Source organism: Myxocyprinus asiaticus, chromosome 30, assembly GCF_019703515.2.
Source record: "Myxocyprinus asiaticus isolate MX2 ecotype Aquarium Trade chromosome 30, UBuf_Myxa_2, whole genome shotgun sequence".
Classification (NCBI taxonomy): domain Eukaryota; kingdom Metazoa; phylum Chordata; class Actinopteri; order Cypriniformes; family Catostomidae; genus Myxocyprinus; species Myxocyprinus asiaticus.
In genome coordinates, this window is record NC_059373.1 from 33,507,996 (window position 1) to 33,531,322 (window position 23,327).

General features: G+C 42.1%; 1 protein-coding gene across 3 annotated transcripts in view; it reads right to left on the reverse strand.

Moving 5' to 3' along the window:
• LOC127420911 (atrial natriuretic peptide receptor 1-like) overlaps positions 1-23,327 on the reverse strand; it is a 181,197-nt gene that overhangs the window by 70,282 nt on the left and 87,588 nt on the right. For all 3 annotated transcript variants that reach the window (XM_051663519.1, XM_051663518.1, XM_051663520.1), the window contains exon 5: positions 17,074-17,209. In XM_051663519.1, coding sequence (XP_051519479.1) covers positions 17,074-17,209 — 136 coding nt within the window. The remainder of the gene's footprint in view (positions 1-17,073; positions 17,210-23,327) is intronic.

The window sequence follows — 23,327 nt, forward strand, 5'->3', positions numbered from 1 at the left end:
CAAATGAGATGAAGGGCCCTTTTTAAAGTGCTATGCCTTTAGCGTAGCGCTATGCAATACGCCATACGGGCAAAGTCAATGGGCATGGCCATGAAGTTTTGATTTTTTCACGCAAGCATGCACTAAGTCTAGACGCAAGTGGGTTGGCGAAATCTCAATGGGCTGGGTCAAGTGCAATGTAATTCTGAGGTTCTTCTTTGGTTATTGCACCGTCTGCTTCCTATTATATAAAGAATTCCTTAGTAATTTCCTTATATTCCATTTTGTCAAGCAATATCAATATAAATAAAGAAAGCCTATTCATAAGAATTTGGTGGTGTAAATAGACTGTATGCCCCTGCTCTGTGACTATATTTTCGCCTGCGCTGTTCCGGACTGCAATGTACTGTATGTTCTCTATCGACCTCTCTGGGACTGTTGGCTCTCGTCCTGCTCATTTGTGTCTCAACTGCTTGAAATATGCTTTGCTGTTCTCCCATTGTGCATTGTTTTGTAATGTATATTTATTATATACTGTATTTCTCTGTTTAATGCTTTATGTTTAATTTTCCTTAAAGATCAGTTAAAATTTCCTTTTAAAGATCAATACAGAAAAGTATGTTTTCCTTTTCCCTGGATGCATTTGTTCTATACTTTCGGTCTTGTGTTTCCCATCAAGTCTGAATTCCATCATCTGTCACCCTCTTGGCTGAAATGCTTTGAGAGGATTTAGTCCACATCTTCATGAATGCTAAGGGCCACAGGTCTTAAAAACTAATCCTATCAGTGAACTCATGCCCACTGACCTGGGCGCAGGTCATAAGCACTACAGCAGATTTATGACCCGGTTCCCTTGGGTTATAATGTAAGGGTCAGAGCGGCAGGACCTTAGGAAGGGGGAACAGTGAAAGAGAGTGGCGGAAAGCACTTAAAGTAATGGAAGTCAATGCCGGTTTAGTGTTACCATTCCTCATGGGAGCTCGGCTGCACAGCCATTAATGCCACTATTAGGTAAGTGTGGTATGTGCACCGAAACATTTATTAAATGTTCTGTGCTGCTGGCTATTAACTACACTGTAAAATAACTGTGTGGGCTTGAGGGAATCAAAATGTCAATTACATAAAACACAGGGTCGCAATGCTAATGACTGGTCTGAATATAAACAAATGAAGACAGAATTATTAATGTTATGCATTTAGCAGATGCCTTCTTATCTAAAGCAACAGGCTATTTTTACAGAAGGGTCAATCACCCTGGAGTAACCTGGGGATAAGTGCCTTACTTTTGTATCACCCCTTGGGGTTTGAAGCAACAACTTTAAAGGGATAGTTTGTAGTTAACATGAGTGTGAGTAAATGATGACAGAATTTTCCTTTTTGGGTAAACTATCCCTTTAAGTTTTCAACTAAGATCATTAATCACCACATAGAGACCAGAAATTCCAATCAACACAATACAGGCATCACATTTGAGCTAGCATCCAATCCCAAAAAAATGTTAATAAAGGAAATGTCAGTGAACAAATATCTATTAATGCAATACAAATGACTGACTTATGTCAATACACTGTAATATGCTTCCCTTGTCCCGTTCCAAACCCTGATGCTTTCTTCCTTCTGTGGCACAACACAACAAAACAGTGAATTTCCTGTTAAATCTTGGTTAGGTTTAAGGTTTCAGTGAGGGACTATACTTTATGGTTAGGTTTAGGGTTGGGATAAAGGTTAAACTTAGGAAAAATTGAAGTATCATTTTTCGTTGGTTTGTTTAATAATTTTCTCTATGGGAGTAAAAGCTGTACATTTTTGTTCAAGCCAACTCTTATGATTTCTTAAACATAGTCTCACAGAATGAACGTAACTATAACTACATTTCTGCAAACTGACTTTATGTGCCGCTCTCTACATTTCGCTGCAGTTCCCTGGTGAAATGAACACTAGAGGCGCTACAACATCTATGTGTTTTATTCACTTCTTTCACACAAATCAAGAGTACAATGGCGGATGCCTTTACAAACACTTAATTTCGCACTATTATTCACACACTACTATGTTATGATATCAAAACCCTTTTACTCTAAGGCATCATTTGAAAAATTATACATTTTAACGCTTGTATTACAGACTCACCTATACATTATCACACTTGTTCCAATGTGATTAGCTTCCATGGTTGCTTACCTCATAGAGGCTTGGACTTCGGAATCGGAAGACTGTGATTCGAAACCAGTCAAGCACGCAAGCTGACACGTGAGACGAGAGTGTCATAGAAGCGACACGATATGATGTTTTTGCTTCAGAAAATGCGCTTTTCATTTCTCATTTTGTTTTGGACACTATCGGTTAGGTGTAGGCGTTGGTATAGGGTAAGGATGTCTGTTTTGTGTCACTTGTTTTATTTTAGATCACTATTGGTTAGGTTTATATTAAAGTTTTAGGTTAGGGAGGTATGTTTTCCTCATTAAAACATCCATCTAAAATTCACCTTACAAACCTTGTCTGATTACAACATCATTTCAATCGCTTTTGGTGCCCAACACTGGAGATTTCACTAGCAAACTGCTGCCAAACGTGTAATACAGCACATAATTTTCATGAGATCAGGCTGGATTTCTTACAATTTCACCATCTCGTACTATAATTACAACTTCTCAGGAGACCGGGTTGTCCGTTCCATCCCTTCTTTCTTTCTCCTTTGTTCCTTCTTCTCCCTCTCATTTTTATCTCTCCCTAGTAAATCTACTTACTTCCAAACAAGTTTCACTTGGTCTGTGCAAAACAAAAGGCCTTAGGAATTGCAAGTGTTGAGTTATCCACTTTTGCCTTGGTGTTTTAAAGGGATAGTTCACCCAAAATTGAAAATTCTCTTATCATTTACTCACCCTCATGATATCCCAGGTGTGTATGACTTTTTATTCACCAGAACACATTTCAAGAAAAATATAAAATTATCTCAGCTCAGTAGGTCCTTAAAATGCAAGTGAATGGAGATATCTCTTTTGAAGCTCCAAAAATCACAGACAGTCAGCATAAACGTCATTGATACGACTCCAGCGGTTAAATTAATGTATTCTAAATCAATACAATCACTTTTGGTGTGAAAAAAGTCAATATTAATCAACATTAATTACTTTTTAACTATAATCCAATGCTTCGGTGGAGTTCAAGCGGTCTCTCGTGTGACGTATTCGCATTGCCATGACAAAGATGTAATCTCACGTTCTCCACTCGGTTGAGACATCCAGGATGAGCACACAAACGCACCACTGTGAATAAAGAAACAGATCAATACATATCTAAACCAAAACCAACCATGCTTCTGTACAGCATTCCTCCTTCTCACTTGTAAACAGCACTGCTCTACCGGCTGTGACGCATCTGCCTCAGTTATTGCGTTTTACAAGTGCCAATGTGATTATGTCACACGTGTGTGTACTGCTGCTGACAAGAAGCATGATTTAAGAGTTTAAAAAAGTACTTAAATATTTATCTTTTTCACACCAAAATCAATCATGTCGCTTTAGAAGACATTAATTTAACAGCTGGTGTTGTATGGATGACGTTTATGCTGACTGTCTGTGATTTTTGGAGCTTCAAAAGAGAAATCTCCATTCACTTGCATTTTAAGGACCTACTGAGCTGAGATAATTTTATATATTTTTTTCAAATGTTTTCTGGTGTGTCCCCTTGATCATTAGTTACGACATTGACTACTGTATAAACAATTACCAGAAATCAAACACCAATGTTAAGTTGTTTTACCAGTTTAAGTAATCAAAATTGATCTAGCTAGCTAGACTATGTGTGTGTGAATTAGTTAAAAAGCCTATACAAATTACTAACAGCATTTTCGCATTACGCTTCCTGATTGGTCAACTTCAGTTGAATCGCCAAATCGGTTTGTTCAACCACATGTATTGCACAAATTCAAGCTGGCTGTGCTGTTTAAAAATTATTGGCAGCTTGTATGCTGCTAGCACTCCGCCCCACTCCATCGTAAAACCTCTCACATGATGCGGACCACAACCATACACTGAAAAAAAATTTAACTTAAAAATTAGCTTCATTAGGTTACATCTAAATTAACTGGCTTGATTCAAGTCACAAATATTATTTACTAATATTAATAATTATTAATCACTGTTACACTTACAAAATTAATTTTAGGGGTAAGGGCAGGTAGAAACAGATCCTTAACAATTGAAGGCTATTACTTTTGCAGTGTATGAGCATCAATGATTTCCACACAATTTCTCCCGACGGGAAGAAACTGATCAGGAAATCACACCGCGTAAACCTGCTATAAGTCACTTTTGATTGTCTTTGTCTGTTGTCTTTGCCTTAACTTAAAGTCCACACCAGACACCAGGTTCCCGCTCCTAAACTCGTATAAAAGATTTCTGTCAAGCAGCCAGTCATGTGCAGCAAAAGACTGATGAGGCATGTTGACACCCATACACACACACACACACACAAACAATAAAAAAATAGAATGGAGGGACACATTGAGAGTGTGAGTTGCCCAAGTGGATAAAACCCCTGCAATGTAAGTGGATGGAGAAAGCTGAAGAAAAATATAGGGGAATAAACAGGGCAGAAAATGCAGGAAGATGGAGCCATGATGGAACCATGATATAAAATTATGGAACATGGAATGCGAACATGAAAGGGGGAGATGAGGTTGACAGGTCTGTGTCAGAGGAAGAGGCAACACGGGTGTCAAGGAAAGCAGTGTGAGAGGAAGCGTGAATGAGAGGGGGAGGAAATGGAGAGGGAAAGAAAAACAGAACAGTTCAGTCTGGGTGGAGGAGAGGAGTCTGCAGATGACAGGCTCTGAGGTGGGGACGCAGATGTTACAGGACAAAAAAAAACAAAAAAAAAAAAACAGATGCCCTTATCTGTTGTTATGAACAGATATTGTACCATGCATCCACACACCACACACCTGCATAAATGCACTTCAGATGATGAAGGACAGAAATATGGAAATGTGGAAAAGAGGACAGCATGGATTGGGTGAGAGGGAATGGGTGATGAAAATGAAAAAATGTAGTTAGAAAGGGAGATGAGAGGGCTGTACAAACTTGTCTCAGCTTACCTTATTTGCACGTAGAATGCTAAGATATCTTTGGAACAATATTCTATAATCTGTGTCTATCCCAAAGGAAAATTGTATTTCCCAGTGGCTGCACTTTCAGAGCTCAGGAGAGTTAATGGAGTTGTCAGTTGGTGTCATTTAAAGTTGAAGTGTGCAATTTTTGTGACACAAGTGTCATCAATGGAATCGCAAAAATAATAACTTTTCAAACAAGCTTTCTAAACAGAAATAGACTGTCCAAACAAATGAGATAGTCCTGCCCCAATGTCACGCCACTGGTTGAGCTGGTTGGGATGTGTTACACTTGGCTGTGTAATGGAACTCTAATAGCTTACTTCTCTGCATTTTAAGCCGGTATAGGAGAAATTATTTTAACATAGAAAAATTCCATACATGAGCTTTAAGTGTCAACTTTTTCTCACTTGTTTCTCCCAAAATTTCTCAAGGGAAATAAAAATGGTCTCAAGTGAGACTGTTGACTGAAGAGTAGAATGAAGAAAATGGTCACCTTAAAAATGTGCTTCATATGGTAACATCTAAATTAACTGGTTTGATTCAAGTCAAAAATGTTATTTAACATCACTGAATCTACCTGACTACATTATGTTACACCAACAAAACAAATTTTGAGGGTTAGATCAGGTAGAAATACTGTAGTTCCTCAAGCACCACAAATACAAACAGACCCTACAGAGAGAAAAAAAACAACAACAACAGAGCCTCGTGAGCTCATCTTGACAAAACCTTTCAGCTACGAAACCTGTGTGAGCAAAGACCGTTCTATAAAATGTTATCAGAAGATGTTTTCACATCCACAAAGTTTGACAAAGTTCCCTCATGAGTAATCTGTTTGTTCAGTCCATGCACTTGGACACCTCTCAATGCTTGTCCAACACTAAATATAATCCCTAATAAATGCCACAGAGGCAGACCACACTTGTTTTGTGTTTAGCTGTGCCTTGCAGGAGTTATTGGTCTGTTGTGTTGGTTTGGTCGATGAATGGATATGTGGGGAGAGAAGCCTGGTCGATTGAATTTGTCTGTGGTAAATATTGCGAGATTGGATTTATGCACAGCAGGTCATTGGAGGGAGAGAGAAGATAATGGGTATATCAGATAAGTGGAAGGGTGAAGAGAGAGCTGGAGAAGAAAGGCGAGGGGCGTGAGGAGACAGGAGTACTGAAACAGGAGAGACAGAATGAACAGGCAATTTGAAGAGCTTGACTGTATTTGCGTTTAAATTGGGGACATATTGAGTCCAAACTGAAAGCAGTGGGAGGACTGTTTGATCACAAACTATTTAAATAGGATTCTGACATTATACAAGTATGAGTTTATTCTGTGAAGTTCTAAATATCTCTCAATCACATATCAGTGATTGAATAATTCATGGTGCCAGAAGGACAAAATGTTTCTAGGAAAGAGAGAATGGTTGTTATTATATCAGTTCTACTGATAAATTAGTTCACAAAAAAGGGAACTGTGTGAAATAGATTGATTAAGAATTAGAATCACTGCTGATACAAAATTCAGCATCAGCCTTAAATACAAATATATTTTGTTCAGTTTCTTTGTCTTTTTTCTTTCTTTTGTTAATAAGCTATTTCTTTCGTTTTGTTTATTCTTTCATTAGTTCTTTCTTTTTTATTAGTTCTATATTTTTCTTTCTTTCATTTGTTCATTCATTAGTTAATTTGTTAGAGTGTTTGTTTTAATTTGTTTTCTTTTCTTTCTACTTTATTTCTTTTTCTTTCTTTTGAATCATTCTTTCATTTGTTAGGTCTTTTTGTTTTTGTTTGGGTGTTCTTTTGTTTGATCATTAGTTTGATCTTTGTCATGCTTTCTTTCATTTGTTTGTTCAGTCTTTGTTTGTTTGTTTAGTTTGATAGTTTCTTTGCTTTGTTCATTCTTTCATTTGTTAGGTCTTTTTGTTTATGTTTGGGAGTTCTTTCGTTTGATCATTAGTTTGATCTTTGTCTTGCTTTATTTCAATTGTTTGTTCACTGTTTGTTTCTTTCTTTCTCTTTCTTTCATTTGTTAGGTCTTTTTTGTTTTTGTTTGGGTGTTCTTTCATTTGATCATTAGTTAAATCTTTGTCTTGCTTTCTTTCATTTGTTTGTTCAGTCTTTGTTTGTTTGTTTCTTTCTTTCATTAATCTGATGGTTAGTTTCTTTGCTTTGTTCATTCTTTCATTTGTTAGGTCTTTTTGTTTTTGTTTGGGTGTTCTTTCATTTGATCATTAGTTTGATCTTCGTCTTGCTTTCTTTCATTTGTTTGTTCAGTCTGTTTCTTTGTTTGTTTCTTTCTTTCTTTAGTTTGATAGTTAGTTTCTTTGCTTTGTTCATTCTTTCATTTGTTAGGTCTATTTGTTTTTGTTTGGGTGTACTTTCATTTGATCATTAGTTTAATCTTTGTCTTGCTTTCGTTTGTTTGTTTAGTCTTTATTTGTTTGTTTGTTTGTTTCTTTAGTCTGATGGTTAGTTTCTTTGCTTTGTTCATTCTTTCATTTGTTAGGTCTTTTTTGTTTTTGTTTGGGTGTTCTTTAATTTGATCATTAGTTTGATCTTTGACTTGCTTTCTTTCATTTGTTTGTTCAGTCTGTTTCTTTGTTTGTTTGTTTGTTACTTTAGTTTGATAGTTAGTTTCTTTGCTTTTTTCTTTCTTTCATTTGTTTGTGGAAATTTGTTTCTTTCTAGATTATATTTGTTTGTTAGGTTACATTCATAACCCAGGTTATCTGATAACAGAAGTGAGGTATTTCAACTCACTACCCTCCTTGCAGACTGGCATGGTGAAGAGATATGCTAAGAATAGCACAGCAGCAAGCTGCAGCAATTTATATACTGGGGAGGTGGAACTCCCTGATCGCTACAGCGATTGGTCTGTCATTCTGTAAGACGTTGTCAACTGATGCTTCCTCAATTGGTCACACCTGAGGCATTGCGATACCTCACTTCTGTTTTCAGAGAACCAGGGTTACGCAAGTAACCGTCCTGGTTACTTTCGTAACCTCCATTCCCTGATGGAAGGAACGAGACATTGTGTCGATGTAGTGACGCTAGGGGTCACTCTTGGGAGCCCCAAACACCTCTGATCTTTGAAAAAAGGCCAATGGGAATTGGCGAGTGGAATTTGCATGCCACTCCCCCAGACATACAGGTATAAAAGGAGCTGGTATGCAACCACTCATTCAGGTTTTGGGCTGAGGAGCCAAGACAAGGTCCCGGTCATTTCAGCGGATAGTTCAGTATTGTGGCAGGAGGTTACAAATGTAACCAGGATGTTCCCTATCTGTCACTCACTTGACGATGTGTTGATGTAGTGACACTAGGGGTCCCTATACGAAATGCCACAATAAGCTGAACTGTGTTACGTGGACTGGCGGTGCGAGACGGGCAGACAACTGTGTGCCTCATAGCCAACGCACCAGGCCATCACGTAACCTCCCCCAACGCTCTTACAAGCATCGAATGGTCCTTCAGGAACAAGTCGACTGACCAAAAAATAGGGACAGACTAGCCCAGTCATGGCCTCTTTTCCTCTATTTTCTCCCCAAAAAGAGTGGAATTTGGGCCACAAGTGTCAACGTCGGGGGGGTCACTCCCAAGGGGAAGACACCGCGGAGACCTCACCCCGCCCAGAGAAAGGGGGGTGGTATTTTGAGTGGAAATATGTCACGTGGTCTTACCGAGTCTTGTCGGAAGTATGTCATGTGGAGAAGTCCCATGGTAGGTCCTACCCGAGAGGGGAGGAAATCTACAAACACGGTGATGCAAGGAAGATGCAGTTTACCAACAGGGAAACTATTTAGCGGCAGCTATACATCACATGGGGTCACCTATGGGGAACCAGCGCATGTGGAGCACCTACCCCAGTACAGGGCTTAGTTAGCACATGTACTGGGCCGGCAGCGAGTTTCTCCACAAACTCATCTGCCACAGGGCTAAAGAGGAAAATCATCCAGGGATCACCACTTTGTGAACACTACTGGGAGTCAACAGCGCACGTCTTCACCTCAAGGGAGGGAAAGGCGCTATGCGCAAGCGGTACACCCAGCCAGCTGTCCCGGAGCTTACCTGATCGTACCTGACAAAACACGGGACGAAACCGGCTCAACCCGGAGACTGTAGAACCTCGCAAAGGTGTTGGGTGTTGCCCAGCCCTCTGCTCTGCAGATGTCTGCTAGAGAGGCACCATTGGTCAGGGCCCAGGAGGCCGCCACACTCCTGGTAGAATGGACTCGTAGCCCTGCGGGGGGCAGCACGTGCTGAGCATGATATGCCATCATGATGGCGTCAATGACCCAATGGGCGATCATCTGTTTCGAGACAGCGCTTCCTTTCCGCTGTCCGCCAAAGCAGACAAAGAGCTGCTCGGAGTTTCTAATGCTCTGCATGTGATCCAAATAGATGCGTAAAGCGCGCACCAGACACAGCAACGCCAAGGTCTGCCTCCTCCTGGGGGAGCACTTGCAGGTTCACCACCTGATCCCTAAACGGGGTCGTGGGAACCTTGGGCACATAGACCAGTCGGGTCTCAGGATCATGTGAAAGTAGCCCGGACCAAACTCCAGGGACATTTCGCTGACAGAGAACGCCTGCAGGTCCCCTTCCCTTTTGATGGAAGTGAGCGCAGTTAGGAGGGCAGTCTTCAGAGAGAGTGCCTTTAGCTCGGCTGACTCCAATGGCTCGAAGGGAGCTCCCTATATTCACCGAAGGACTACAGAGAGATCCCATGAGGGAATGAGGTGCGGTCTGGGGGGTTCAACCTCCTAGCACCTCTCAGGAACCTGATGATCAAGTCGTGCTTCCCCAAATACTTATCATCTACTGTCGCGAGGAACGTGAGGTCTGAGAACCACGTCTGGGTGGGCCAGTAGGGTGCTACCAGGATGACCTGCTCCTCGTCCTCCCTAACCTTGCACAGGGTCTGTGCAAGTAGGCTCACTGGGGGAAACACATATTTGCGTAGTCCTGGGGGCCAGCTGTGTGCCAGCGCATCAATACCGAGGGGTGCCTCAGTCAGGGCGTACCAAAGCGGGCAGTGGGAGGATTCCCGGGAAGCAAACAGGTCTACCTATGCTCGACCGAATCGACTCCAAATCAGCTGGACCAACTGGGGGTGGAGTCTACATGCTCCCCTGAGCATAACCTGTCGTGACAGCATGTCCGCTGTGGTGTTGAGGTCGCCCGGGATGTGAGTGGCTCGCAGCGACTTGAGGTGCTGCTGACTCCAGAGGAGGAGACGGCGGGTGAGTTGTGACATGCAATGGGAGCATAGGCCGCCTTGGCAGTTGACGTATGCCACCGTTGCCGTGTTGCCTGTCCGAACCAACACATGCTTGCCCTGGATCAACGGCCGAAGCCTCCGCAGGGCGAGCAGTACTGCCAAAACTCGAGGCAGTTGATGTGCCAACATAATCACGGGACAGTCCAGGAGCCGGCGGATGCATGCCCATTGCATACAGTGCCCCAGCCCATCTTGGAGGCGTCCGTCGTAACCACGACACGCCTGGAGACCTGTTCTAGGGAAACCCCTGCCCGTAGAAATGTCAGGTCGGTCCAAGGGCTGAAGAGGCGGCGTGATGACCAAGCTATGTGTCCCGCGGCGGGACTCAAGTATGGAGCCAGGGCTGAAATGGTCTCATATGCATCAACCCAAGCGGTGTAGCCACCACTGAGGATGCCATATGACCCAGGAGCCTCTGAAAAAGTTTCAGAGGGACCGCTGTCTTCTGTCTGAACGCCTTCAAACAGTTCAGCACCGACTGTGCACGCTCGTTCATGAGGCATGTCGTCATCAAGACTGAGTCCAACTCCAAGCTGAGAAAAGAAATGCTCTGAACCGGGGAGAGCTTGCTCTTTTCCCAGTTGACCCGAAGCCCTAGCCAGCTGAGGTGCGTGAGCACCAGGTCCCTGTGCGCACACAACACATCCCGATAGTGAGCTAGGATTAGCCAGTCGTCGAGATAGTTGAGGATGCGAACGCCCACTTCCCTTAGCGGGGCAAAGGCTGCCTCTGCGACCTTCATGAAGACGCAAGGGGACAAGGACAGGCCGAAGGGGAGGACCTTGTACTGGTACGCCCTTCCCTCGAAAGCAAACCGCAGGAAGGGTCTGTGTAGAGGTAAAACCGGGACATGGAAATACGCGTCCTTCAGGTCTACCGCCGCGAACCAATCTTGATGCCGGACGCTCGCTAGAATGCGTTTTTGCGTCAGCATCTTGAACGGGAGTCTGTGCAAAGCCCGGTTCAGTACTCGCAGGTACAAGATTGGCTGCAACCAACCGCCTTTCTTAGGTACGATGAAGTAGGGGCTGTAAAACCCCTTCTTCATCTCGGCCAGAGGGACAGGCTCTATCGCACCCTTCCGTAGAAGGGTAGCGATTTCCACGCGCAAGGTAGCGGCGTTCTCGCCCTTCACCGAGGTGAAGCGGACGCTGCTGAACCTGGGCGGATGCCTGGCAAACTGAATCGTGTAGCCGAGTCGGACGGTCCGGATCAGCCATCGCGACAGGTTGGAAAGCGCGAGCCACGCGTCCAAGCTCCGGGCGAGGGGGACCAAGGGGACAATCTCGTCAGACGTACCGGCGGGTGGGGCCTCGTGGCGGGGCAGAGCCTGAGGCGCCATGTTGAGGGGGCTTGAGCCCCGTGGCCATGCTGAGTCGAGGGACATCGAAGCACTTATCTGGCTCCTGATACCCACCATAGGATCGGTCAGGGAGGGGGGAGGAAGTATATCGTCCCCACAGTCCGTCAGAACCATCCTGGTGTGGGCATGCTTGTGCCACAGCTGGGTGTGCTGGGGCGGGGTGGGGGCGCCGCTGGAGCGCCAAACCTGCCGAAATGGAAAGGTGGACGGTGGTCGTGATGACGGCCGTGCGCACCGGATATGTGACCCAGGGAACAAGAAAACCACTCTTTTGTTGAACTTTTGTGTACCGCAGCGTCTTGGGCATGCGGCGAAATTAAATTAAAACGAAACAAAACAAAAGATTCTCCTCCCGGCCCTCCACCAGGGGATGGAGTGGTCTGTTCACCAGTTCTAGAGCAGCGGGTCTCCTCGTCCCTGGGTCGCCCGGTGCTTCGAAGCCTTTCTCAGGTTCTTGGCGGCCGGCCGTGAGACAGGTGGCATCTGCTTCCTTCGCTGGGCTCCATGCCAGGGCCAGGCCATGGGGGTGGGCTGTGGCGGAGCCGGTGCTGTTGCTGCAGGTGGACAACCTTGGCGATGAGCAGACGGGGTCTTGAGCCGTGCTGGGGCAGGATATGTTGAATGGCCTCCGTCTGCTGCATCACCACCAAGAACTGCTGGGCAAAGTCCTCGACGGTGTCGCCGAACAGGCCAATCTGGGAGATGGGGGCGTCAAGGAACCGTGCCTTGTCAGCCTCTCTCATCTCAACCAGGTTGAGCCAAAGCTGGCGTTCCTGGACCACCAGGGTGGACATCACCTGCCCGAGAGACCATGCCGTGACCTCTGTCGCCCGGAGAGCGAGGTCAGTCGCCGAGCGCAGTTCCTGCATCAGTCCCGGGTCGGAACTACCCTCATGCAGTTCTTTTAGTGCCTTGGCTTGGTGTACTTACAGGAGAGCCATGGCATGCAGGGCAGAGGCGGCTTGTCCAGCGGCGCCATAGGCCTTAGCCGTCAGAGACGACGTGAACCTACAGGCCCTGGACGGGAGCTTTGGGCGCCCACACCAGGTGGTGGCGGTCTGCGGGCACAAGTGCACCGCGAGCTCCTTATCCACCAGGGGGATCCCCGAATAGCCCCTGGCCGCCCCACCATCGAGGGTAGTGAGGGCGGGGGAGCTGAGAGATCAGGATCAGGTTGTGAAAGGTGCCCTCCACGATCTTGTCAGCTCCTCATGCACCTTCGGGAAGAAAGGAACTGGGGCTGGGTGCGGCCATGAGCGGCACTCCGAGCCAAGGAACCAATCATCGAGCCGCGAGGGTTCAGGGGAGTGTGGCAAGCATGTCGGCCAGCTCCGCGTCGGCCTGCGACTGGGCGACCGTACCCGAGGGAGGAAGCCCAGCTGAAGCCTCCACGTCGGACTGAATGAGCCTGCTCTCCGATGCTGCGCTCGAGAGCTCATTGTCTTCCTGGGCCCCGAATAAGAGGTCGAACTCACCCTGAGTCGAGCTGGCGGTCTCATCCAAGAGCCCGACCGGGGCAAGCGAGCGTGCTGAGGAATTGGAGGTCAGTGGGGGGATACCCGGCAGAGGTGCTCCCATTGAGGTCCCCAAATCGCCTCCAGTGCTAACTGCCGTGGCCTCATACCCGTAGGCAGAAGGACCGAGGCGGGGAGCCGCTGGGGTGGCTTGCTTTCTTACGAAGGCAAACCGCGACTGCTACGTTGCCATGCTCATGTTCTCGCAATGAGGACAAGACCCATCCACGAACGATGTCTCCGCATGGGCAGCGCCCAGACACGTAAGACAACGATTGTGGCCAACAGAAGCAGAGAGATAATGACCACAACCAGGAATAACACACAAACGGAAAGGCATCTTTAAAAAGACGTTCCGTGTGTGCCGCTCTTTTAGTGAAGAAAATATACTCTTTTAGAATATACTCTCTTTGTTGTTTGCTTGTTTCTGCCGAAGCACCCAGGAGCGTTCTCTGCACTGCACCGGTGCAGAGGGAGAGAAGCCGCTGAAATGCGCCGTAGAATCCAGCAGAGGAGGTGAATGAAAATCACAGAGAATTCAGCTCAGTGAATAGAACCACTCTGCTCTGAAGAGAAAATCTGAATGAATGGTTGCATACCAGCTCCTTTTATACCTGTAGGTGCAAATTCCATTCGCCAATTCCCATTGGCCTTTTTTCAAAGATCAGAGGTGTTTGGGGCTCCCAAGTGTGACCTCTAGTGTCACTACATCGACACAACGTCGAGTGAGTGACAGATAGGGAACTAATGATATCTGCCTAATCATGATTAATTAGTTTAATTAATTGGCATATTATATAAAAAATCTATTAAAAATGTAAAATGGATAAAAAACAATTTAATCGATTGACAGCCCTAGTTTTGTTTTTTCCTTTGTTTATTTTGTGTGATTATTAGTTTGTTCTTTGTCTTGCTTTCTTTCGTTTGTTCATTCTTTTGTTTCTTTATGTCCTACTTTTGTTTCTTTGTTTGTTCACTTGTTTGATCATTTTGATCCTTTCATTCTTTCACTCACACAAAAACACATTCTTATGTATGTGTTGGCTCAAGATCGATTTGTTATGTATCCCATTATTACGCACATACACAAGTTAAACTCATTAAGCTTGCAGTACAATTTCCACCTATAAGGATACATTCTGAGCCACAGTTTACAGCTGAAGTCTATTTCAGATTGAAATGCCCTGCCTCTGATCACTGAAACATACTGCATTGTGATTGGAGTGTGACTTGATTGTGGGTGTTGGATTGCCAATTGGCAGCGTGTGCTCTACTTTGAATGGTGCAGGGTGGATGCTTGAGGGGATATTGAGCACAGACTGTTAACCAAACCTTACACTAACAAGCACAGGCAGACAAAGGAAGAAAGAAAGGGTGGAAGATGATAACAAAAAACACTTTAATTGGAGGAATGACAGAGAAGCATTTTTTTCCTCCCATTAGCGCCCTGTTTCTTTCTGAAACAAACTCAAGCTTGCCCAGACATCTCGTTTTGGAGATCTAAAGCTGCTTTTTATATATAAAGAAACCTGCAGCATCAGAACATCTCCACACGACTTATCAGAAGTGGACCTACTAATAATCCACATGATGATCACAGTGATCACAATTAATTTACATGCTGAACCCTTCTCTTAAAAGTAAAGTTTCTAATTAAAATAAAAAAAGTTTAACAGTCTGATGCAATAACAAACTTTTTAAGTTCCACAAATAACTTTTTATTAGAGTGTAAGAAAACCATCTATGGACTGGTGATTGAAAGAACACAGGAGGGTTTTGCATTTTCTCTATTAATGGATAATACCTAGAACCAATATGCTGATCCAAAGAACCTATGAAAGGGATAATGTACAGTTATATTTAATCATGAAATAAACCATGACAGGGTAACTTACCAAATAAATAAATACATGGACATACTGATCTGAGTTAAAATTATTTTATTATGTGTAAAGAAAGAGACAGCAAAGTGTCCAGGAACACTGAACTCAAACTCTGTTTCATGACAACCTATAAGCATTATTTATTTATTTATTTTTTTGCAATAATGATCATCTAACTGTACATTATCACACTTATTACACAGCTACTTATCAAATAAATAAATGGCCATCTCACATACTGGTGATATGCGAACCCAACTTTTCATGAAGCCTGAATTATCTTGTGATGTTTTGATGTGTTTGGATGGCGCTATCATGTATGAGTGATGCTGAATACGAAAATAGGGACAAAAACATTACGTAAGAGATGTACAGTCAGCCAGTTGTTATTGCAAAATAAACCTCAGCAGGGTGATTAGGACTTTTATCATGTATCAACATGAAACTTATCTTGTATCAACCTGAAGGGGTTTATTTAAGCAATATCACACGAGCAAGAGTGCGATGTGGCCCTACATCAGCACTGGTGTGATTTGGCCACAGGCTGAGTGCTGTACGTAATCACAGCAGTGCTGATTTAGGGCCATATAGCACGATTGCGAGTGTCATATTGCTTATATATAACAGTTCAATGAACAAGTAAATGTAAAAAAATTAGGAAAAACTGAGTACAGTCATAAAAACACATTTGTGCATGGAACTACTTGCTTACGCGACGGATCGGAATCTGCTGTTACTGGTTCAAACTAAATGCTGTGTCCAAGCCTTCGTTAGTAATTAAAAAATGTCACTTCAGGAATAGTATCACGGCTTGTGCTGTTTCTAACAAGTTATTGGATAAACAAGGATGGATATGTGTGTGTGAGAGAGAGAGAGAGAGAGAGAGAGAGAGAGAGAGAGAGAGAGAGAGAGATATGGACGTGTGCAATCACCTGTTGCCACACCCAAGCAGAGATGCTGTCAGCTTTCTGAAGATCAGCTTTCTCAGTGGAAAAGTAGCCATCCAAGTGGGGGTATTTCACCCTATTTTGCGGTAGCTGGTGCACAAAAGTCTTACACTATAGAAACCGCAATCTTCTCCGCCATTTTAAACAGCATGTCCTCTCCAATGTGGAAAGTCCGGTAAGAGGTAAGCGCCTGTCTTTTTCTGCATACGCTGCCCCCTTCCGCATATCGCGGCAGCGTTTTGTGGTGCGTTCACCATTTCGCGGCCGGCCCACCTGGAAAAGTCCTGGTTCTCCCAATGGCCAGTCCGCCACTGCTCTCGTCCAATCAGATTCGAGGACCGGAACTAACTGTTGTATATTTTGCAATAACAACCGGCTGACTGTACATTATCCTGCTTATTACACAGCTACTAACCAAACAAATAAATACATTGATATAAAATATTGATTTGCGGTGAACTTATGTCATTATGTGAAAAGAAGGAAATTGCTGAACAGCTAAATTCCACCTCCGGTTTGCGTGGAAGTTCTATTGGAGTTTATTTTGTGAAAATGACCGTTTGACTGCTCATAATTATCCAGCTTGTTACAAGACTACTTGCCAAAAAAATGCACATGAAAAATGTATTTGAGTTGAAATTATTTTATTAGCTTACTTGTAGAGAATTCACAGTGATACGAGAAACAAGAAAGATGGCTCGCAAATACCCGGATGAACGGTCTGATAAGTGGATATGCGTTTGTTACTCCGAAATATCAGACCGCTAGATTGCGCCATTGACCAATCAGAATAGAGTATTCCAGAGAGCCGTGTAATAAGTCGATATAATTGTCAGTACAATACTACATGAATTACTGTATGAATGATCAGCATAAAACTCCAAAGATAACCAAGACTTGAAACAAGATCCGAAGATAACCAAGGCTTCATGGAAACCAAAAATATGTGCTGCTTTGCGGTGTGAAAGAGAACTTTTGGGTCATTTTAAGTAGGACTGACCATAGTAGGTGCGATTCCACATCCTCTTTGTGACCACATCCCCTGGAGGCCGCACACCCGAATGATCCATAGTCTCGTTTAGGGCATGAGAATACAGCATGACTCCATCATGGAATGCTCCGGAAATCAGATTCATCTGGAAATGAGAAGTGCACAGATTATTAGAACATACTAGCATTAAAACCCACGATAACTGGATCTTAAATTAGATTACTTTTATTAAATTACTAGCTCTCTTGATCCCATATTGACAGTATTTAAGAAAACTTGACATCATAGCAAGGGTGTAATTCGATGACCAGCATGAGTCTGCATGCAAGGAAACATTAATGTAAATGCTGGTACTGAAAAATAACTTTCCAAAATGTACAAATACTGAGAACTGGAGTTGCTAGTGGTGTTTACTATGACACGCATTACTATTGCTCATACATAGGGTTAGGGATACGATCAATCTCTTTACCCTAAGTAGCCTAAATTAAGCTCAATCGACAACATTTGTGGCATAATATCAATTACCACAAAATGCATTGATTTCCACTTGTCCCTCCTTTCTTTGAGGCACTTACAATGGAAGTGAATGGGACCAATCCATAAACGTTAAAATACTCACTGTTTGAAATGTATAACCACAAGATGTAAACAATATACACATGATTAAAATCGCCTGCTAACGTTTTCTGTGGAAAGTTTCAATTTTACAACTTTGTTTCCATGACAATCTAATGCCATAAATCCTAAAACCCTAAAATGGTTGTAAAAACAATGACTTACACAACTTTACAGCTCAAATAATACTCAAGTTAAACGTATTAATGTAAGTGATTTTATAAAATAAAGAGCTTTACATTCCTGCCTTTAAACCCTCCAGAATTGGCCCCATTCACTTCTATTGTAAGTGCCTCACTGTAATCTTTTATTTTTGTTTTTATTTTATTTTTTTAAGAATTTTTTTTTTTTGTGTGTGTTAATCAACATTATGCCACAAATGCTATTGGGCCTTTCTGTGTGGAGTTTGCATGTTCTCCCAGTGTTGCATTGGGTTTCCTCTGGAGTCCAGTTTCCCCCACAGTCCAAAGACTGTGCACCAACAAGGATTACTCTTGAATTTAGATTAAATAAAGGTTTATCTCATAATTCTGTTGCACCAAACTTTAAATGTAAAAAAAAAAAAAAAAAAAAAATCAGGGTTACATTTAAACCAGATCCTGATTTAAATTTCACAGTAAATCTAGACTTATTTTAATCCTGTTGCTCCATTAATTTAAACTCTGAATTAATCAGTTAGGGATTAACTTTAAACTTGCAGCTGAGGTGGTTTAAATAAAAAACTGACTTATAATTAAACATGAATGACTGGGTAAGCGAACAGTAAATGCGGCGTCAGGCTTCTGAGAGACATTTATAATTTTATTTATGTTTATTATGGACTGAAATCTTGGGCCATCGGCCGCGATGCATGCTTTCAAATCCGGGGTGCGAGTACAATGTCTCACATCTCGGTGGCGGCGCAATTTACTGCTTCTCCATCATGTACATGCAGGGAAACAGGACAGAGACGGGCCTCTTAAATAGAAGCTAGAGGACAGTATTAATTCGGCATTTAACGAGAGCAGTTACAAGCGACAGGTGACCGTTATTGTTCCCCTCCTCTCTCTCTCATGCCCTCTACATTCGGCAGCCTGGGCTCTTCATTTCTGGCCACAATAGTGTCGCTGACATGAGGGGAGGCGGTCATTCAGAGACCAGTGCCACATGTGTCTTTTCAAAGCAATCAGACTTACTATTTTTCATCTGGCAGATGATGAAAAGCGCAGAAAAAAAATCCCACAGAATATCATAGAGACATGGAGGTTGGCTATTTTGACTTGGGTCCGTGAGCAACCACTTAACAAAAACACAACACCATAGCAACCACATAGCAACATCCTAATGACCACTCAGAACACGTATTAACTGCATAGCAAAGCCCTGGCAAGCACCCATAACACCCTAGCGTCATGGCACTGAATTCTGTAGGGGTAAGCGCCACTTAGGTTTTCTTTCGAAATTTTTTAATTCTCATTATATTTATGGGCCTTTTGCCTTCAATTTTTTGGCAGCAGGTGGAAAGTACGAAAGTATGAAAAGAGTGTGAAAAATGGGATTACGGCATGACTGTCTGAAATGGAGTTCTTGAGAACATATTCGAGCACAAACACACGCACACACCCATGAAAACTAAACAACCAAGGACAGTAAATTACACAATACCAAGCTTTATTACCTCTAAATGACATTTCTGAATGATTACAACCACACTACATGTGTGAGAAACTTGTGAGAGACAACCAAGCTGGTTTTTTCTTTCAGTTTCCCAGTAATCTTTGGGGAGAGTGCTTTCACTGGGTAAATATGTACATATATCAGCTCCTGTAATGTTGGTATGTGAACATGAAGACAGACATGTGATTATTCAAACTGTGGGTGCTGTCTGTGTCCACTGCACTGCCATTTATCACCCCCCTATTTGTTTGAATAAGAGTGTATGAACCGGAATGTGTTGCTTTTTACCCATGTGGATTTAGGAAACCGAGGAGCTAGCCCTAAATTATCTGGACACATAAGGCAGCAAAATATGTTGCAGCTGTAACATGAGATGTTTTTAAGTTCAGCCTCCATCGGGGGCCTGGGTAGCTCAGCGAGTATTGACGCTGACTACCAGATCTGGTGTCGCAAGTTCAAATCCAGGGCATGCTGAGTGACTCCAGCCAGGTCTCCTAAGCAGCCAAATTGGCCCGGTTGCTAGGGTGGGCAGAGTCACATGGGGTAACCTCCTCGTAGTCGCTATAATATGTGGTTCTTGCTCTCGGTGGGGCACGTGGTGAGTTGTGCGTGGATGCCGCGGAGAATAGAGTGAAGCCTCCCCATGTGCAATGTCTCAGTGGTAACTCACTCAACAAGCCATGTGATAAGATGCGTGAATTGATGGTCTCAGACACAGAGGCAACTGAGATTCATCCTCTGCCACCCAGATTGAGGTGAGTCACTATGCCACCATGAGGACTTAAGAGTGCACTGGGAATTGGGCATTCCAAATTGGGGAGAAAAGGGGAGAAAAAAAAATAAAATTTCCATCAGACATTTTTGATAAATAAGACATTGCGCTTAAGACATCTGAGAGCCACATCTATTCTCAGCACAAACATAATGTTTGGGGATTCCACCAGCAGGTGCTTATTAAAGTGCAGGTTCAAACTCTAGAATTAGTACAATACCACATAAAATAATGTCCCCGACAATTATATTAAAACTAGCCATGATGGTGTAAGTAGATCAATGATTAATTTTACTTAAATGCTCTATATTTAGAAGCCTACATACAATTAGTCCTGACAAACACTGGCTTTTCCATGCATATCTAAAGAGCCATAGAGGTATACCTGACATTTAAGAAGGATGCAAGTAATGCACAAAATGACGTAAGACACAAATGGTCAATATTTCTATTGTTCACTAGCTACTAACGTCTTATGAATGGTCATTCAATGGTCATGTATATTCATGTACAGCATGTATATGAGTCTGTAGCGTGGAGGATGGCGGGGCCGGGTGGAATGACAGACGCCCGGACCCAATTAGCCTGATGAGACGAGCGAGAGGTTTTGTAGAACACAAAACAAGATGTTATGCAGAACATCTGTCTCAGTCACCATTCACTTTCATTGCATTTTTCTGTAAAATGAAATTGAAAGGTGACTGAGGCTGTCAGTTTTTAAGATTTTTGAGTTTTTATGATCAAAACTGTTCATTAATTAAAAAAATAAATAAATACAATAAAATTAAAGTCTTATATGATGTTTTAATATATTGCAAGTTTGAACAAAATGAGTTCTAAAATGTAAAAACCATTTATGATGGAAATAAATCTGGCCTTCATTACAGGTTCTGTAAGTTTCAGCCAGCAATTCTATTAAAAGAATAATTCACCACGAAGTAAAAATTGTCATAATTTACTCACCTTCATGTAATTCCAAACCCATATGACTTTATTTCTAACACAAAAAGAGATCTCTGAGGCCCTCATTACAGAACTGTGGTAGTGGTAAATTCACTTTCAAACTTCAAAAAGGATGCACAATTATCATAAAATTAGCCCAATCATCTTGTGTGTCATAATCCAAGTCTTCAATTTCATGTTCCTTCAGAAAAAAAAAAACACATGTTATGCGTTCAAAAGATTGGGAATATGACACACAAGGTGCATGGACTACTTTTATGATACTTTATACTTTTATGTTCTTTTTGAAGCTTCACAATCACTATCCTCTGTATTGAAAGAAGCAAGATTCCACTAAACATCACTTTTTGCATTCAAGAAAGAAAACAGTACAGGTTTGGAATTACATGTGTGTCAGTAAATCTTGACAATTTTAATCTTCAAAAGGAGAGTATGTTGTGGTTGGTTTTCAAATTTTATATAACTATTTTACATTTATATAATTATAAGTTAAAAGAGCTGTATGAAAGAATGTTTTTAAGTTAATGATTACTTTAGTACAAGTTAAAAATGAATCAATCTTGCACAAGGTAATAATGTTATTGTAAGGATTACAATGCTTACATGTTTTTCATTATTGAACAATTGAAAAAATGAATTTACACTGTGTTGTCATTATTGTTTATCATTTTTGAAATACAGTAATTTTATAATTAGTACATATTGCTTTACAGTACATAGCTGGAGAATGTGACCAGCCACAGTACATTTTACAGTATATTTATTGTATTATAGTACATTACTGGAGAAAAGACCATAAAAGTACTGTACATTTACCAGTAAAAATGATATTGTACTGTAAATTAATTTACAGTAAGATGAATGGTACTTTAAATATCAATACAGTATTGTTACTGTAATTTCAAATGATAGTAAATTACTGGCAAACTGCTGCCAGTATGTTACTGTAATTTTTACAGGAATTTTTTTACAGTGTACAACAGTAGCCTGAAACAATCCCTCAATAGTTATAATGCCGATAAGGAAAGTTATTTATGAGGCAGAGCAAGTAATTTCACTTCGATGAGAGATTACAAATAATTTTTTTTTCTGCATAATAAAAACATGAACGTTTATTAAAGAGCACCTTTTGTGGGCTTTCAAATATTACCTTTCATGTATTGTGTTATAGCTGTTTGTGAATGTAAAAAAGTCTGCAAAGTTTCAAAAATCAAAGTGCACGACAAATGGAGTTATTGACTCCCAAAAGAAACAACCGATTCTGAACACCTGAAACGAGTCGTTCTTCCAGACTTACTTTCTGTACTAACCTACTTAATCTGGTAACAAAAAACCCGCCTCTGGTCTTCATTGGCTGCTCGCGAGCAGCTTTGACCTGCCCTCAAACACTACACTAAGCGGTAGACCAATCACTACAGACTAGGACATCTGACCAATCAGAGCAGAGTAGGCTCTTTGAAAGGAGGAGTTTAGAATGAATCCTTTAGAACGGATCATTGAACGAGTCATTTTTGACACTGGGAAAAAAACGGTAATTCTGCAATTTAAATTATGAGTAAATGAAAGTGTTTTTTTTTACCTTGGATGCATGTAAATCTATTGTATGAGACCTTTAAAACAAAATTAGGCACGTTTAAAAACCATAATAGGTGCTCTTTAAGAAAGTAAACAGGGTCAATTTTGATTTCACGTTGACGTTAAGGCCACGTTCACACAGCCACTGTCCGGGATTGACAACAGCACAGTTTACAGTAGCTGCTTGTATACTGTCATCTGTATGAACAAACAACTGAAGTCACGCACATATTTTAACACCTGTAACCATAGTGACACAGTAACCATAGTGGAAATTTACGGTTGTCAATTTGGTTATAGAATGCGGATTTCATTCTCATAAATAACCAAATTGTGTGGGAACGTAACCACATTTGGCACTCAAATACAGGACTGACAACATTATTCTGCTACTGTGTGAAATGGCCAAAGTGTCCTGCTTTTTCAGATTTTTCACTCTGTCACTAGGGCAACAATTGTCTCACTTGGGTCTGTGTTTATTTTTCAATTACATCTCCTGATTTCTAAGAGAACAACCTCTGAGTAATACATTTTTCCTCTGTGATGATTCAAATGTCCAGCACATCTATTAATGCCTGATCATAAATAACTAATCTGGCTAAATTTAGGCAAGGAAGAGCTGCACTTTCAGCCAAACACAAGCCATCTGTCCACCTCTCGAACCATCCACTCAATCAAA